The sequence below is a fragment of the Eschrichtius robustus genome, chromosome 13 (assembly GCF_028021215.1).
Source record: "Eschrichtius robustus isolate mEscRob2 chromosome 13, mEscRob2.pri, whole genome shotgun sequence".
Classification (NCBI taxonomy): domain Eukaryota; kingdom Metazoa; phylum Chordata; class Mammalia; order Artiodactyla; family Eschrichtiidae; genus Eschrichtius; species Eschrichtius robustus.
The window spans coordinates 102,635,125-102,650,472 of record NC_090836.1 but is presented as its reverse complement, the minus strand read 5'-3'; the positions used below and the strand labels follow the sequence as shown (position 1 = coordinate 102,650,472).

Sequence of the window (15,348 nt, the reverse complement as noted above, 5' to 3'; positions counted from 1 at the left end):
ATTCTGGTAGAACAGCGGCACTGGCAAACATACCTGCATTCCTTGGATTCCGAGGCGTATGGCAGTGAGCAGTCCCTGTGCTGAGTGGCCATTCGATGTCCGTCTGCACAGCAAGCCTCCATGGGGACGTCTGCGCCTGCCGTGCAGGGAAGAGAACGGGGTGACTGGCGACAGGTGACTCACCTCGGACCCCGCCCAAGGTCCCCTTAGACGGGCGGCCCCCCTCGGGTGGCCGAGAGCGCCCCCTCCCGGCCGCACCATCTGGACACCCCTTCCTTCGGTCCCCTCTACAGCATCAGGACGGGGCCGAAAGGGCCACGGCACATCCGGTCCTTCAGTCACTCGACAAACGTGTACTGAAAACTCCGCTGAGTCGCGGGCTGGGAGCACACACTCCGCTCCTCCTAGAAAGGCCTGAAACCTTAACTACTACCTTCCAAATCCAATTCTGACGGGGCTGCAGCTCAGCACCGGGATCCCCGCCCCAGCCAGATGCCGGAAACTGGGACGGGAACCTGCCCAGACGGGGTCCCTGCCTTCACAGTCCAGAGGGAAGAAAGACAGGTGTTACTGACCAAGGCACGGCCGAGCGGCCGTCCAGCCCAGCGGGTGGGTATCCAGGACGCAGCCGATCCCACTCCTATGGGGTCACAGATGGTTTGCATCACTAAAAATGAACAGTGCAGAATTGGGGAGGCCTAGAGGTGTCCCCCAAACTGCGACAACCAAGGAAGGCTTCTCTCGAGAGTGGGGAGTGAACACCAGGGAAGAGGTACAGCATGAGCAGAGCACAGGGGAGAGAACAGTCATGCGGGGCCTCAAACGCAACCAGCCGGCTCTGGGGAGAAGCAAAGAGCCAACGTTTCCGGGACCCGCTCTGTGTTCTCACTTCATCGTCGGAGCCACTTGCTAGGAAAGCATCAGTCCTCACTGTACGGGTTGGGAAACTGAGGCCGGTGACGGTCTCTGCCCTTGATTTGTCACAAGGTTGCCTCTTTGCTCACAAAAGGGAAAGATGGAAGGCTCAAGTGGGTCCAGCAGCTGGGGCACCCACGCCCTCCAGCGCCCAGCCCGGCGCTCAGCCCCACCCAGGCTGCTGCCCCGCTGGGCCCCTCGGCTCACAGGAAGGAGGGGACCCCACGGTTCCCCAAGGGAGGAGCAACCGGGTACCGAGGCGCCCCCAGCGTCAGTTCCACCCGCAGCCAGGAGGGGGCGTTAGTGGCAACAGCCTCTGCTCCCGGGCAGAAGGTCACCTTTCGGCAGGACATCTCAAAATTGGGCTCTAAGAAACGCCACGGTTTCTCACGGCTGGCCTCTCCGCGCCCCACGGGGTAAATCCCGCCGGGCTTGGCAGCGTTTCCTGGCACCAAGGGCCTTGGGTGTTCTGTTTGAGCTCATTATTCTTCCAAGGCCCGGCCCTCAGGGTGGCCCCAAAAGAGAGGGTCACTCCAGGGCTCAGCACGAGGCCGATGCGTCCAGAAACGCTGGCTGCGACGGCTTGCCCGCGGCCACCTCGAGCACCTCTGCCGACAAACTGCGCCTGGAACACGGTGCCCTTGAGCTCTGGGCTCACCTCCGGGGAGACCCCGATGGGCGTGGTCCGTGCCTGGGTGAGGAGCCGAGGCTGGGCCGGGCATTTCTTGAACCAGGAGGAGGAAGGGCCTTGCCAGGTCCCCCAACGATGACAACCTCAGCCCCACCCGCAGCCGGGGGGAGCTCGGAGCGGAAGATGCGCTGCCGCATGTGCGCTCTCTCGGGTCCCCCCAAGCTGGCAAGGGGGTCTGGTTAAGGATGACAGTCCACCCCCGAGCAAAGTCTGCCGGCCCACTGCCAACCGGCCGCTCGGCCCATCCCGACCTCAGCTGTCCCCCTCCACACTTCTCGACGATGCCATCTGGTGAACGTGGGGGACACCGTGGGCTGGGGCTCAGATATAATTGGCATCACCGGCTTCCCAGCACCAAACAGCGAGGTCCCTCATGAGGGAAAGCCTCTTGGTTACCAGGGTGACCCCCAGGGGTCCCACTCATTCATTCGTTCCTTCCTTCGTTCTTGCTCCAATTGATTCTAAGGGAAGCATTCATGAAACGCAGGACCTGACCTGTCACAGATAAAACATGGCCTGTGGTTCACCCCCAAGACGACTGTGACCCAGCCACGTGGCCTGACAGAGGCCGATGTCCCCTGTGCTGTACCCCTCCACCCCAATCCCAGCCGGGCCCGCCTAGCTCTCCCGCCCACAGTCTCACCCCTCGTGGCTCTCACAGCCCCTCTGGTCCCGGCCCAACCCCCATCCAGTCTCTCCCCCGCTCCTGCAGCCCGCCCGCCCACCAGCCCGGCCTGGAGCAAACTCACAATTGACAACATCTGTCTGCCTCGCCCTCCCTCCCTCCCACCCACGCAGAGCTAGGCCTCCCTCTCCTGCTCAGCCCTCAGCCCACAGCCAGCCCTCAGCAGCTACAGGGGGGAGTAGGAGGAGTGTCCGCTTTGGAGCCGAACAGGCTTGGGCTCCAATTCCCAGCTCCAGCGCCTTCTTGCTCTGTGACCCTAGGCAGGACGCTTCACCTCTCTCAGCCACAGCTTCCTGGACGGCAAAACGGGGCTCACAATACCTTCTGAAGGTGGCTGAGGAGATGGATAAAGCTTATAAAGTTCCGAGCACACAGGGAGCTCCAGTAAACAGTGGCTGGATTACACGTGGAAGGAACAAAGGGAATTTGCTTGCCGTTGCCCGTGAAGAATGGGGGAACCAAGGCCCCGTCTCGGGGTGCAGAATGGCCCAGGGATGAGTGGCGGCCCCTCGGCCTCCCTCAACTCTGAGAAAGGCAGGCACAGGTGAAGCTCAGACTCCTGGAGATGGCTCAGTGGGGCGAGAACTTTGTGCCCAAGCTGTAGAAACGTTTGGAAATGATTCCCACTGGGGAGCCTTGAGCACTTTGGACCTTATTCTCAGGAGGACAATGCAATGTGACATCCTTCGCTCAATCCAGAAACGTGGAACATCCCCGGAATGCCCCAGGCAGCCATAAAGCTGGAACTCCCAGTGGCCGGGGTCAGCACACCCTCTTTGGGCAGGATGCGCCCCCTCCCCAGCCGGGGGGTTAGTTCCTGCTCTCCCAAGCCGAGGGGCCACGGGGCGCCCACGGCCAGGCTGGATGGTGACGCAGCAGAGGTCAGAGCAGACAGGACATCACCGTCCTCATTGCAACAGCTGGACACATGAGGATCCCCGCAGAGACAGCCCTTCCATTCACCACCTCTCACCCCCTTAAATTCCTTTTTTATGCCACTGTGCCAGGCACAAGGCATCACACTGTTGTATAGAAGTAGCATCGTCTGCAACCCACTCCCCCCTCTCTGGGCATCTACGTTACTTCCGATATTTCACTATGGGAACAAACAGCTCTGGGCTGAGCACCTTCATCTGTCAACCTTGTCTTCAGATTCTAACGATCCCAACTTGGCTATTCCATTGAAACCATGTTGAGTATGACGGTCTGGTTCTATGGGCCATTATTTATCTTTCCTTATGTCCTGTAGAACAATGGTTATATATGCAGCCTCGGGTTAAAATTACTTTGGGGAACTAACTTCCTTCTGGAGGGAAGGCTTTCTGATTGTTGTTTTTGGAAGCTGAATACCCAACATTGAAAGGAATCCTTCTTTTAATTTTTTTTTATTGTTGATGACATTATACTAAGTGAAACCAGTCACAAAAGGGCAAACAAAAGGACTGTATGATGCCACTTATATGAGGTCCTGAGAACAGTCAAATCCATGGAGACAGAAAGTAGAATGGTGGGCGCCAGGGGCTGGGGGAGTGGGAGGGGGAGTTACTGTTTAATGCGGACGGAGTTTCCATTTGGGGAGATGAAAGGTTCTGGAGATGGATGGTGGTGATAGCTGCACAACAATGTGAATGTACTTAATGCCACTGAGCTGAACACTTAAAAAGAGCTGAAATGGTCAACTGTGTGTTATGCGTAGTTTTAAATTTTTTAATTGAAGTATAATTGATTTACAATGTTGTGTTAATTTCTGCTGTACAGCAAAGTGATTCAGTTATACATATATATACACTCTTTTTTAATATATTCTTTTCCATTATGGTTTATCATAGGATATTGAATATAGTTCTCTGTGCTATACAGTAGGACCTTGTTGTGTATCCATTCTATATATAATAGCTCACATTGTTATGTATATTTTTTAAATGCAGTTTAAAAATTGAGCTTTTGTGTACCATTTTGTAGCACCCTTCATTAGGAAAGGAATTGTACGTTCTGCCGATTAAGTCACTTGCCATTTTCAATCGATGTTGTTTTCATGCACTAATCTGAACACCGACAAAGAGGATTAATTTGGGAAACTGTATTTTACAACATCCTTGTATAGCAGTTTGGTAGAGAATGCAATGTTTTCCAAGGCAAGCTATGAGGCCTCAAATGGGAATGGTGAAAATGTTAATTAGAAAGTAAATTGTGGGACTTTCCTGGTGGCGTAGCGGTTAAGAATCCGCCTGGGCTTCCCTGATGGCACAGTGGTTAAGAATCTGCCTGCCAGTGCAGGGGACACGGGTTCGAGCCCTGGCCCAGGAAGATCCCACATGCCGCGGAGCAACTAAGCCCGTGCGCCACAATTACTGAGCCTGAGCTCTAGAGCCCACGAGCCACAACTATTGAACCCACATGCCACAACTACTGAAGCTTGCGCGCCTAGAGCCCGTGCTCCACAGCTAGAGAAACCACAATAATGAGAAGCTCACGCACTGCAACGAAGAGTAGCCCCTGCTCCCGCAACTAGAGAAAGCCCACGCGCAGCAACGAAGACCCAACGCAGCCAATAAATAAATAAATATATTTTTTTAAAAAGTAAATTGTAACTCTGCAACCAAAATAAAGATGATTTAAAAGTTTAAAAACAAAACAAAAATCCCCAGGGATCGTCTCTCCCCCATGCATCTGGGGCAGTGGCCAGCGGAGGGTGGGACAGGTGGAGGAGAGGCAGAAAGACCTAAAGTGCAGACTTGCTCTGGCTTTGACCTCCTGCATCACTGCGGACACCGCGGCTTGTTCATTGTACCTGGCGGGTCAGGTCGCCTCTCAGTTCTGCCCCATCACCAAACCGGGGGTGACCTGAAGCCCAAAGAGGCGTCTCTCTCCTGTCCCCACTTGTGGACATGTCCGTCAACGCCCACCCTCAGCCTGTGCATCCTGTCACACCCCAATGTGGCACCTTCTCAGTGCTGGTCCGCCACTCCCAGAGTAGGCGGGAGCGGCTGGGTCAAGTGATTGTCACCTGGGAGTGTGACAAGTCCTTTGGCAGATGGGGCCACGGAGCAGAGGCCGCTCACTGCCCGAGCCCAGGGGAGATGGGAGGGAAGGCTTTCTGGAGGTGAAGGGGAGGCCCCTCTTCCAGCATCACTTCCCCCAACCGCTCACAGCAGGAACTCTGCAACATCAGTGGAAGGGGAAAGAGGGACGGGGGTTCCAGGCTGTGGCCCCAGTCTCTGGCACAGGGCACATGGCGGGGCTGCGCGGGGGGCAAGAAGAGAACCAAGGTGTCACCCCACCTGATGCCACGCCTCACTGGTACCAAGGGTTTCACAGCAGCTGACAGCATCAGACCAACCAGGCCCACCAGCAGACGCCCTGGCAGCACCTCCCAAAGGGCGTAAAATTGAGGAAACCTCAGGCACAGACACCGCCATGTCTGAGTGGCCCTCCTAAATCATGTCACGAAAGCAACCTGGAGCGACAAGGCCATCACTGTTTCTTCTGTCCCCAACCTTGGGGAGCGCTGTCACCTACCCACACCCACCACGCGCTTACTGGTCACTCAACGCCCGTCCTTAAGAGCCCGTAGGTGCTCTTAAGAGAGAAGTGGGGCTTCGGGCGAGCCTGGAATCTTCTCCCTCAGATCCTTTCCCTCTCTGAGAAGAAACTTCAGCAGGGCACAGTTTTCATCTCTGGTCCCTGTTAATCTGACTAGATGAGATCCACAAAGACAAAATTCCTTGTCCTTCCAAAATCTGGGGCATTAAAATGCCCTCCATGTATATAAATGCTGAGATACGAGATGGTGGTTGGTTAGTTCTCTATTTGGTTTTATTTTAATATCCTCATTTGGAGAAATAAAGAGTTGACGCCAGGCTCATGCCCCATCTGCTCCGCGGCACTGCCTAAAGCTGCAGCAGAAAGTTGGAGGGGGTCCCCGCGGTGTCCAGGACCCGCATGACTGGGAAGACTGAGGTGCAATGAGATGCCAGCAGGGAATTCCAGCCCAACAGAACCACGCGAGACTCAGCCCACACCCCTAGCCCCTGCGGGGCCCCCCACCTCACGAGCCTGGGGAGCCAGCAGATGCCCCTCTTAGGACCCTTCCATGCGCCAGGCTCTGAGCTTGGGGCGAGGGATCCAGAGTCAGGACCCCGTTCTCAGGGAGATGACAAGCAACTGTCACCTGGTGTGTCCCAGTACTTCTGCACCATTCTGTATGACTGGGATGAGGACAGACCCATTTCCCCTCCTCAAGGCCCCATGACCCCCCCCAGGAGGAAGCAGGGCGTGCTGAGTCTGCTCTTATGGCTCCAGGCCCTGTCCTCAGCACGAGAACGGCTGGTGCCCTCACACCCCCCGACACCAGCACCCGGCACAGAGAGACGGGGTCTCGGATAGAGCACCAGCTAAAAGGAGGCAGCAGGAGACAAGGACCAGAAGACACATCTCTGGGAAGGCGAGAAGAAGCAGCTTCTACACTGCTCCCTCCAGGCAGCTCACAGTGACCTCCTGGATGAAGCCCAGTGGACATGTGGGCCATCCTCCCCCTGCCCGCATCTCTACAGCATCCCCCCACTGCAGGACCCAACTCCCTCGTTCTCCTCTCACCTCTCAGACCATGTATGCACACCTGTCAAGTGTCCCCTGCACCCGGCTTTTGGAAACTGAAGCTCTGCCAGGCTGGGTGGTCAAGGGTCCCTCCTCTCCTCCGGCTAGCTCGTTCACACCCACACCAGTACAAAGGTCCTTTCCTCCGGGAAGTCCTCCCTAACTGCACCCCCCAACACACACACGTGCACACATGCGAACATGGTGCAGACATGTTTCCTTTCTTTCATGGTTTCTTTGCTCCCTGAACTTCCCAGCAATTAGCATGAATAATTAACCGAGTATGTACTTGTGCCACGAGGGCTGGACAGGCGTCTCACTCTGCACCCTGCCCCACGGCCGGTCCAGAGCCAGCACACAGTAAATGTCCGTGAAGGAATGAACGGACGAATGATCTCATGTGATCCTAGCAACTCTAGGACACAGGGGACGGGAAGAGATGAAGCAAGTTGCCCGAGGCCATGGGACAAACACAGAGGCGGCTCGAGAATCTGGCTGTGACTCTAAAGCTCACACCCACCCACCGTAAAACCGAAGGAGACAGTGGTTTCCCCCTGAAGCTGGACTTAAAAAACCGGAGACTTTTCAGTTAGAAAAGTGAGGCGGTTAGTTCAGTGTCCTGCTTAAGATTACAATGTGAGAGCCAAGCTGCCTGTGTTTGAATCCTGGTGCTGCCACTTCGCAGCTGTGTGTCCACAGGCGTGCTGCCTGGCCTCTCTGTGCCTGGGTGGGGTGGGTCTCACACCAATAATGGAAAATGGGGATAATGACAGGCGTGGCGCGATGGGTTTCAGAGAGCGGTCTCATGTCAAAACGAGTGGCGCACGTAGGTAACGAAACTTCCAGTACATTTCACTCCAGCAGGCAACACAATCCAAAAGGAAAAATAGGTTCAAGAAAAATACTGGCTCAAAAAAAAAAAAAAAGAAAGAAAGAAAAATACTAGCTCAGCCCATTAGCATAAAAACACTGATAGCTACCATCTAAAAACCAGTCCTGGCCATGTCCCAGCTACCACCCATGGCTCTGGGGACTCCCCTGAGGGGGTGTCACTTTGCTGCTCCTCCCCCTCAAACTGCCTGGGGGGGCTCAGTGCCGTGGCCCCTTGTCCTCTCCCCCCACTGCCCCCACCTCCCTGGGTGGCCTCATCCAGCCTCCCCTATCGGCCGAGACTCCCACACTTCTGTCTGCAGCCTGGTCTCGCCCATGAGCCCAGGCTCCCCCGGGACGTCTAATAGGAAACTTAAGGTTTCCAAACAGGACTCTGATCCCCACGCCTGTCCGGCTTCTCCGCCTCAGTAATTAGCAGTCATCATGCATCCAGAGGCTGGAGCCAAAATAACTGGGCCAGGCTGAATTATTCCATCTCCCTCCCCCTCCACATCCAAGCCCTCAGCGAGTCCTGTCCACTCTACCTCCCAAACGCCCTAGATCTGCCCACTTCCCTCCGGCCCGCAGATCCCTCCCCCCCCGCCCCCCAGCTTATTCCACCTCCATTCTGGTCTCCCTATAATCCATTCACCATGCAGCACAGAGGGACTTCGAGAAGTGTGAGTCAAGGAATGTCACTCCCCTGCTGAAGATCCTCCAGAGCCTTCCCCGAGCATCTAGGAGAAAATCCACAGTCCACACCCTGATTTTTGAGGCCCTGCACGACTGCCTTGCCCCTCCCGCCTTGGCCACCCTCTCGGGCACCCCCCCCACTCCCCTCCCTTCACACCACCTCTCCGGTCCCTCTGGTACACCTGGTCCCACCTGGGGGCCTTTGTGCCGGCTGTCCCCTTTGCCCAAACGCTCTGCCCCAGGTCTTTTCACAGACGGCTCCTCGCCACTCACGTCTGAGCTCAAGTATCACTTGCTCTCACTCGCTCCCCCCCTCCCCCGACACCCACTTGAGAGCCACTCGTGTCCCACTGTCACAGTGTGTTACAGTCACTATGGCACGGATGCCCACGATACTTTTTCTTAGTGCATCTGTTTCTGTGTTTACTCTCAGTGTGTGTCGTGGGTTCAACGGTGGCTCCTAGAAAGATGTGTGCATGTCCTGACCCCTGGAACCTGTGCATGTGACCTTATTTGGAATAAGAATCTTTGTAGATGGAATGAAGTATCTCAAGATGAGATCATCCTGGATTATCCAGGTGAGCCCTAAGTCCCATGAAAGTGTCCTTAGAGATGCACAGAGGAGATGCAGGAGGGGGCCACGTGAAGATGGAGGCAGAGACTGAAGGGATGCAACCTCAAGCCAAGGAGGGGTGCCCCAGAGCCGTGGAGGAAGGGAAGCCCTCGGACACCTTGATATCTGACTGCTGGCCTCCAGGACAGTGAGAGGGTTAAACTTCTGCTGTTTTAAGCCACTAGGTTGCAGCAATTCAGCCCAGAGCCACAGGAAGCTCACGCAGTACACAAGCTCCAGGATGCAAGGACCTTATCTGGCCTGTGTCCCTGGGGCCTCTTCCACGACCTGACTCCTCAATGAGCGTCTGCGGAATAAATGGATGCACAAGCTGACACACGACGGCTGCGCGACAAGCAGCTCCTCGGGGGCCACACCAGGCTCAAAGGAGACACTTGGGAAGTGTCTGCTGAGTAAAACTGAAAACCAGCCTACAAATGACACCACTTTGCAGCTAAGTGACCTCAGACAAGCCACTTCCCCCTTCTGGGCCTCAGTTTCCTCACCTATGTAAAGGGAGTGGGTCGGCTGATCTTCGATTTCCGTATCCCGATAGACAAACCAGTCCTCCCCAAATTCTGCTCAAGTGCCCATCACAAAACCCACCCTGGGCCCCACTGGACCCACGGCTGGTTCTTTGGTTCTCACACCTTTGATACAAACCATGAAGAGTAAGATCCCAGTGGATCCAGACCCCTGTCTCTTCTGGTATTCCCTCTGAGTGGCCTGAAGCTGGCCATGCACGTAACAGCACACATCACGAACCCTTCACTGGGGGAAAAGAAGGCTCTGGGCCCCTGGCCTCGGGAAGGAATAACCGGGCACCCTTGCCCATTGGATTCCCCCAGGAAGTCGGGGACAGAGCTGGGCGGGAACCTAGTTTCCAGACTCCTGGCCCCGGCCGTGTCGGCCCAGCGCTCTGACAAGTTTCCTTGGCAAGGCCGGCGGCGGTGTCCCCATGGATTAAGCAGGAACATGACTTAAACAACTTCCAGGGCTGTTCTCTTCAGAGGCCGGGCCTGCCCTGCCGTGTCCAGGACCCAAGAACAGCCAAGAGTACTCTCCTTTACAGAGGTGCCAGGAAAGGGGCGACTCTCTATCCTGAGGACGGTTCTGGACCGGTCCCAGCATCCTGAGGCCACAGCCAGCCAACCCCTGCAGGGGGATGAGCACTACGGGCTCTGGTTCTTTGGGGGGCTCCTCGGCGCCACTCCAGATGGCAGGGAGGAGGCCCTGACGCAGGCCATACCTGAGGGAGAGCTGCGACCAAGCCAGACCCCGGGCTGGACGGCCCAGCCAGCACAGGGCAGGCTCGTCCACAGATCTGAACCAAGACAGGTGCTGTCGTCTGGGGGGCCACCTCCCGTCAAGCCAGCTGCGAGCCCCTCCAGGGCCCAGGCTGTGGCTCCCACTTCTGTGGTCTCCCCCGTCACCCCCCATGGAAAATGCCTGTCCTTTCAAAGGAGCCCCTCGTACACACAGCACTCGTTTCTGGCGCTGAAGGGCCTGTCCAGCCGACTGGTTAGGAGCACGGGGTCCCGAGTCCTCTATTTACTACCACATCGTCCTGAGCGAGGACTGGTTGCCAGCACTGGATTTTAAACGCCCAAGATCACAGTGTTTTTACGCTAATGGGCTGAGCCAGTATTTTTCTTGAACCTATTCTTCCTTTTGGAGCCTGTCGCCCGCTAGAGTATATGCTCTGGGCCTTAGTTTACATGCCTGTAAAGTGGAAATAACAGTAGTACCTACTTCATGGGGCTGTCGAGAAGGACTAAGTTAGTGACTAAATGTAAAAGACTTCAATTATCATAATTTCCTAGGGCAGAGAGTTTTCATTCTGTTTTTAAGGAAACAGAGCAGAGAGCATGTGGGAGTTGGTCAAGCTCTCTCGAATCACTTTCAGGGCTGGGACCAGTCTCCTAACCCTGGTTAAGTGCTGACCCCCAGCAATGGGTGGGTGGGTGTAGGACCCTCCGGTCCCAGCCTCTCGTTATGACCAGCCTGGGGCTTAAAGGCAGTGACCATTGGGAAGAGTGCTGGCCGCAAAGCACAGCCTCCGGTCCAGCCATGCCTGCTACGAGCTGGATGACTTGGGACAGATGCCTTGGCCTCAGCGCCACACCCTCTGAGCTCTGAGCTCCCCTCCAGGCTGAAGGGTCTCTGATCCCAGGAAAGTTGACATAATGGGTGCCCCCCCCCGCCCGTTTCGTTATCTGGCCACATTTGAGACCATTACAGGGAAACTGGAACCATATGAAGCCTGCAAAAGCATTATTAATGAAATTGTTATAATTTGATGTTTTGCAAAAGAAAAACCTCTTATTATGTAAAACATACCGGCAAAATACTCCCTATTAGAACTGTTTTCCTGCAAAGCTGCTCCACCCGCAGTGTCCACTGCTCAGAGCTCCACCTTCAGAGGAATGGGGGGGAGGTGTGTGCAGGGTGTTGGGGAAGGGGCTGCTGGAAAAGGTGCTAGGCACGGAGGTCTTCCCCAAGCATGAGGAGGAGGCAGAACTCCTAGAAGTCCCACGTTCTCTCTCACCTTCCGGACCTTTGTCCGTGCTGTTCTCTCTGCCTGGGACACCCTCCCCACCCTCCTCCCAGCCCTCCTTCTGTTCCTTCACATCCCAGTTTGCATGCTGCTTCCTCCGGGAAGTCTTCCCTGACTCACTCCCAGTTGGAGTTGGTTTGTAATTGTTCACTTTTCTGGATCTCCCAGGAGATGTGCCCCATGGGCAGAAGGGCCAGGTCTCTCTTCCTCCTTGCCGTATCCCCAAGACCTAGAACAGTGTCTGGCACAGAGCTGGCCCTCAGCAGATATTTCGCGTACAGATGATTGAACGCCTAAGGAGGCCAGCTGAGGCCACTTTGCATGACCTTTACCAACACGGCTTTGGCACTCGACAGCTGCCGCAGGTTCTGTGGCCCTGTTGGGCCTCCTTCCCAGCTCCTGGCTGGGGAAATGCAGTTTTCGTAGTGCAATCTTGGGGAAAAGGATACTGTCCTATCCTACTCTAGGAAGGGAACATCACAAATAACAGATAATAATAATACAGCTACCACGACAGGCATCGTCCTATGTTCTCTCCCTCAATCCTCCAGCCAAACTAAAAAGTTGGTCTCTGTTATCTCCATTTTACAAATGAGAAAACCACCAGATCGGTCCGTGGTTCTTTCCTGAGGGATGACAGGCAAAGATGTTTGCAGTCCCACAAACGCTCCTGGCAGCCTGCTGGGTCCCAACGGTGAGTCACGCTCCCCCGCCACCATCAGAGGCGGCAAATGAGCCCAAGTTGGGAGTGGCCTTGGGCAGTGCCAGGAGGGGTCGTGACCCAGAGCTGTGGCTCCGCAGGAGAGGCCCTGGCACTGCACCCCCAGGGCACACTGTCACGCTCCAGCAGCCCCATCAGCCTGCCCAGCCCCTGCCACCCAACTGGGAAACTTCTAGGAGCGGCAGCGGTGCCGCCACGTGTTTCCAAGCCAAGTCCTCTCTCCCCTTTGTTCTCCTCCCAGCGATGTTCTCTGTAATCAGTCAGGAAGGCTGCCCGGCTGGAGCCAGAGGCCAAGAAGTCTTGGAGAAAACACAACCGTCTTTCTCAACACCGTCCTTCTCTCTACTCCCGCCCACCCTGGCTCTCAGGAAAACCCAACTGGACAGATGGATACAGGACAGACCGGTGTTTCCAACTCTGCCCCCTGGCACAAAAGTCCAGCCCCCTTCTGCGTTTCCGTGGCCAGGTCACCAAATGGGTTTCAGCAGATTAGCCAAAAAGCTCACCATTGAGGCCTTTTCCATGATCACTTTTAAACTGCATGTTTCCTCTTGGACCCCGCAGCTGTACGGAGGGTGGGGACAGTGTCACCCTCGCCTTACAAGGCTTCAGGGAACCTTACAGCTTCTGAGTTTCCAGGCACAGAAAGGAACCAGGCAATTTTCTAACTCTCTCTCCCCAAACCATACTAAACTTGTTGAAACTCAAAAGAGGGACCTCCCAAAAGAGACAAAGGACCACAGCACTCTCATCAGTGTGCAATTAAGGTTTCCTTTATACACTTCAAGTTAGGACCTTCTCTGTGAAGAAGATGGTTGTAAACCATCAGTCAGGCTTCAGCCTAGCAAGTCTCGGTGCTCCTTCAAAGCTGGACACTGCCAGGCTGCAGGGGACCCTTCTCAAACAGTAGGCAGAAAAGAACAGCGATGGAGTATCTGGGGACTCGGGCTCAGGAAAGTTCAACTAAGCTTTCTCTCTGCGCTTCAGTTTCCTTGGGTGTAAAATACAGGAGGTTCCGGGGCCCCTTCCATTTCCAACAGGGGTCTTGTGTGGCCCCCCAGTCTAAGGCCCCCCTGGGCTTTCACTCCAGCCAGGGGTCACCAGAATTCCCTTCTTTCCCTGCCTGCCTGACCAGCTCCTGCCCAACCAGCTCCTGCCCAAACGCCATCTCCTCCAGGAAGCCTCCCATAAGCCCCAGGGCCTGGGATGGCTCCTGCTGCCAATGCTGAGCCCTGCACCTCCCCCCGCAACCATGAGATGTCACCCCCAGACATGCCCAGGATGGAGCCGATGCCTGGAGCAGCCAGAGCTCCGTGAAGGTCTGCTGCAGGGAGCCACTGAGCCAAGAAACCTCTGCACAGCTCTCCCCCCCGCCCCCCGTCAGCCTCTCCGGGAATCCCTGAATCCTGGCAAAGCATTAGCTGCGACCAGTGACCTTTGACAGAGGAGGACGGTGGTCCCCAGAGAGTTTAAAAGAAACTCAACTAAGCCAGAGATAAAGAATCTGGGATGCCAAGGGTGGTCGGGGCTCTTATCTGGGCCTGGCCCCAGGAAGGCTGGCCTGGCTAATGACTGATGAGCCACGGGTCAGCAGAGAGGTCAGAGGTCATGGCTGTGATCGGCAGGGCCTTGTGGTCACCCCCGAGGAGCTAGGCCTTGAGGATTAAGGAAGAAAGGATGAGCCGGGTGCTTGCCATCCCAGCGCTGTCAGTCCCAGGGCTGGGAGCTCTGGGCCACGCGTCTGCTGGTGGAGACCCCCCTGGCAACCTTCTGCCACCAGGTGGCTGGGTTTGGAGGTGGCCTGTCCCCAGCCACAGCTGAGTCTGGAGCCTGGCAGAACCCCGTGTCTTGAGGTCCTCGGTGTCTCAGGTGGGCAGGCAGGGGTCTTCACACACACAGCCATGGCCCTGAACACCTTCAGCCCACTCCCTTCCTCTCTGCTTTCTTCATGTCCGCCTCCTACCCCATGACTGCTTTTGTCTCTTGGGCAAATTACCGGCCCCACTGCCCAGCAAGCTGGGTACCACAGCGCCTGCGCAGGGGTGGAAGTGGGGGCAGTGGGAACAGGTACGCCAGGGGCACTCCAGGTGCAAGGAGCAGGCACGGGGTGGCGCAAGGTGGGGGGGGGGGGTCCTTGGCAACAACCAGCCAGCCTTCCTCTCCCCCAGCCCGCACCCTGGCCCCAGGGGGTGGGTGGGTGCTAGGGCGGGCAGGGTGTATGCGAGAGGGCCGGCAGGAGGATGTGTTTGGAGGGATCCGTCTTTAAAACAAATTCCCACGTCAGCGAGGTGATCAGGACCGAAGCCAGGAGACGGGTGGGGGGTTGGCGGGAGCGTCGCCGGGGCCTGGCGGCAGCGCAGCACAAACACCGCGAGGACCGCGGAGGGGCGCAGCGCCGGTTGACGCTTCCGGGCGCCGGCAGCTCCAAAAGTCGCACGGGGCGCGGGTCCGGGCGGTCGGGGTGTCGGGGAGTCACTAACGCGGGGGCCGTGGGCTCGGGGCGCTCCCTCCCCCCCCGGCGCGCCCCCGCGCCCCTACCTTGGGCCGCCAGCAGCGAGAGGCCGCCGAGCAGCAGCAGCGGCAGCGGGACCCGGCGCGACGGGGCGGCGCGCTCCATGGGCGGCGGGCGGCGGGCGGCGGGCGGCGAGCGGCGGGCGGACAAAGGCGCGGGGCGCGGGGCGCGGCTCCGGGCGCGGCACGCGGGCAGCGCTGGCTCCGAGCTCCAGCCGAGCCTCCGCAGCCAACGCAGGGCCCCGGCCGCGCGGTTCAATTATCCCGCCCCGGAGGAGGGCGCGGCGGAGGCGGGGCCGCGGGGCGCCCGCTCCCCTCCCCCCTCGACCGCTCCCCGCCCGGGACCTCCGGGGCCCTCCCTCCTGGCACCCCAGGCCCGAGGGGCGCGCAGGCCCACGGCCGGGCTGGGAGCAGGGACCCCAGACTTCTCCCTGGTGGGGACCGGAGAAGGGGGGCGCAGTCGGGCGGGAGGCACCCCCCCCCTCACCCCTCACCC

General features: G+C 57.2%; 1 protein-coding gene across 2 annotated transcripts in view; it reads right to left on the bottom strand.

Moving 5' to 3' along the window:
- Positions 1-14,987, bottom strand: part of FBLN1 (fibulin 1) — an 80,503-nt gene extending 65,516 nt beyond the window's left edge. For both annotated transcript variants that reach the window (XM_068559863.1, XM_068559864.1), the window contains exons 1-2: positions 14,880-14,987; positions 34-136 (exon numbers count right to left, since the gene is read on the bottom strand). In XM_068559863.1, coding sequence (XP_068415964.1) covers positions 34-136; positions 14,880-14,958 — 182 coding nt within the window. In that variant the 5' untranslated portion in view covers positions 14,959-14,987. The remainder of the gene's footprint in view (positions 1-33; positions 137-14,879) is intronic.
- Positions 14,988-15,348: the final 361 nt, after the last annotated feature.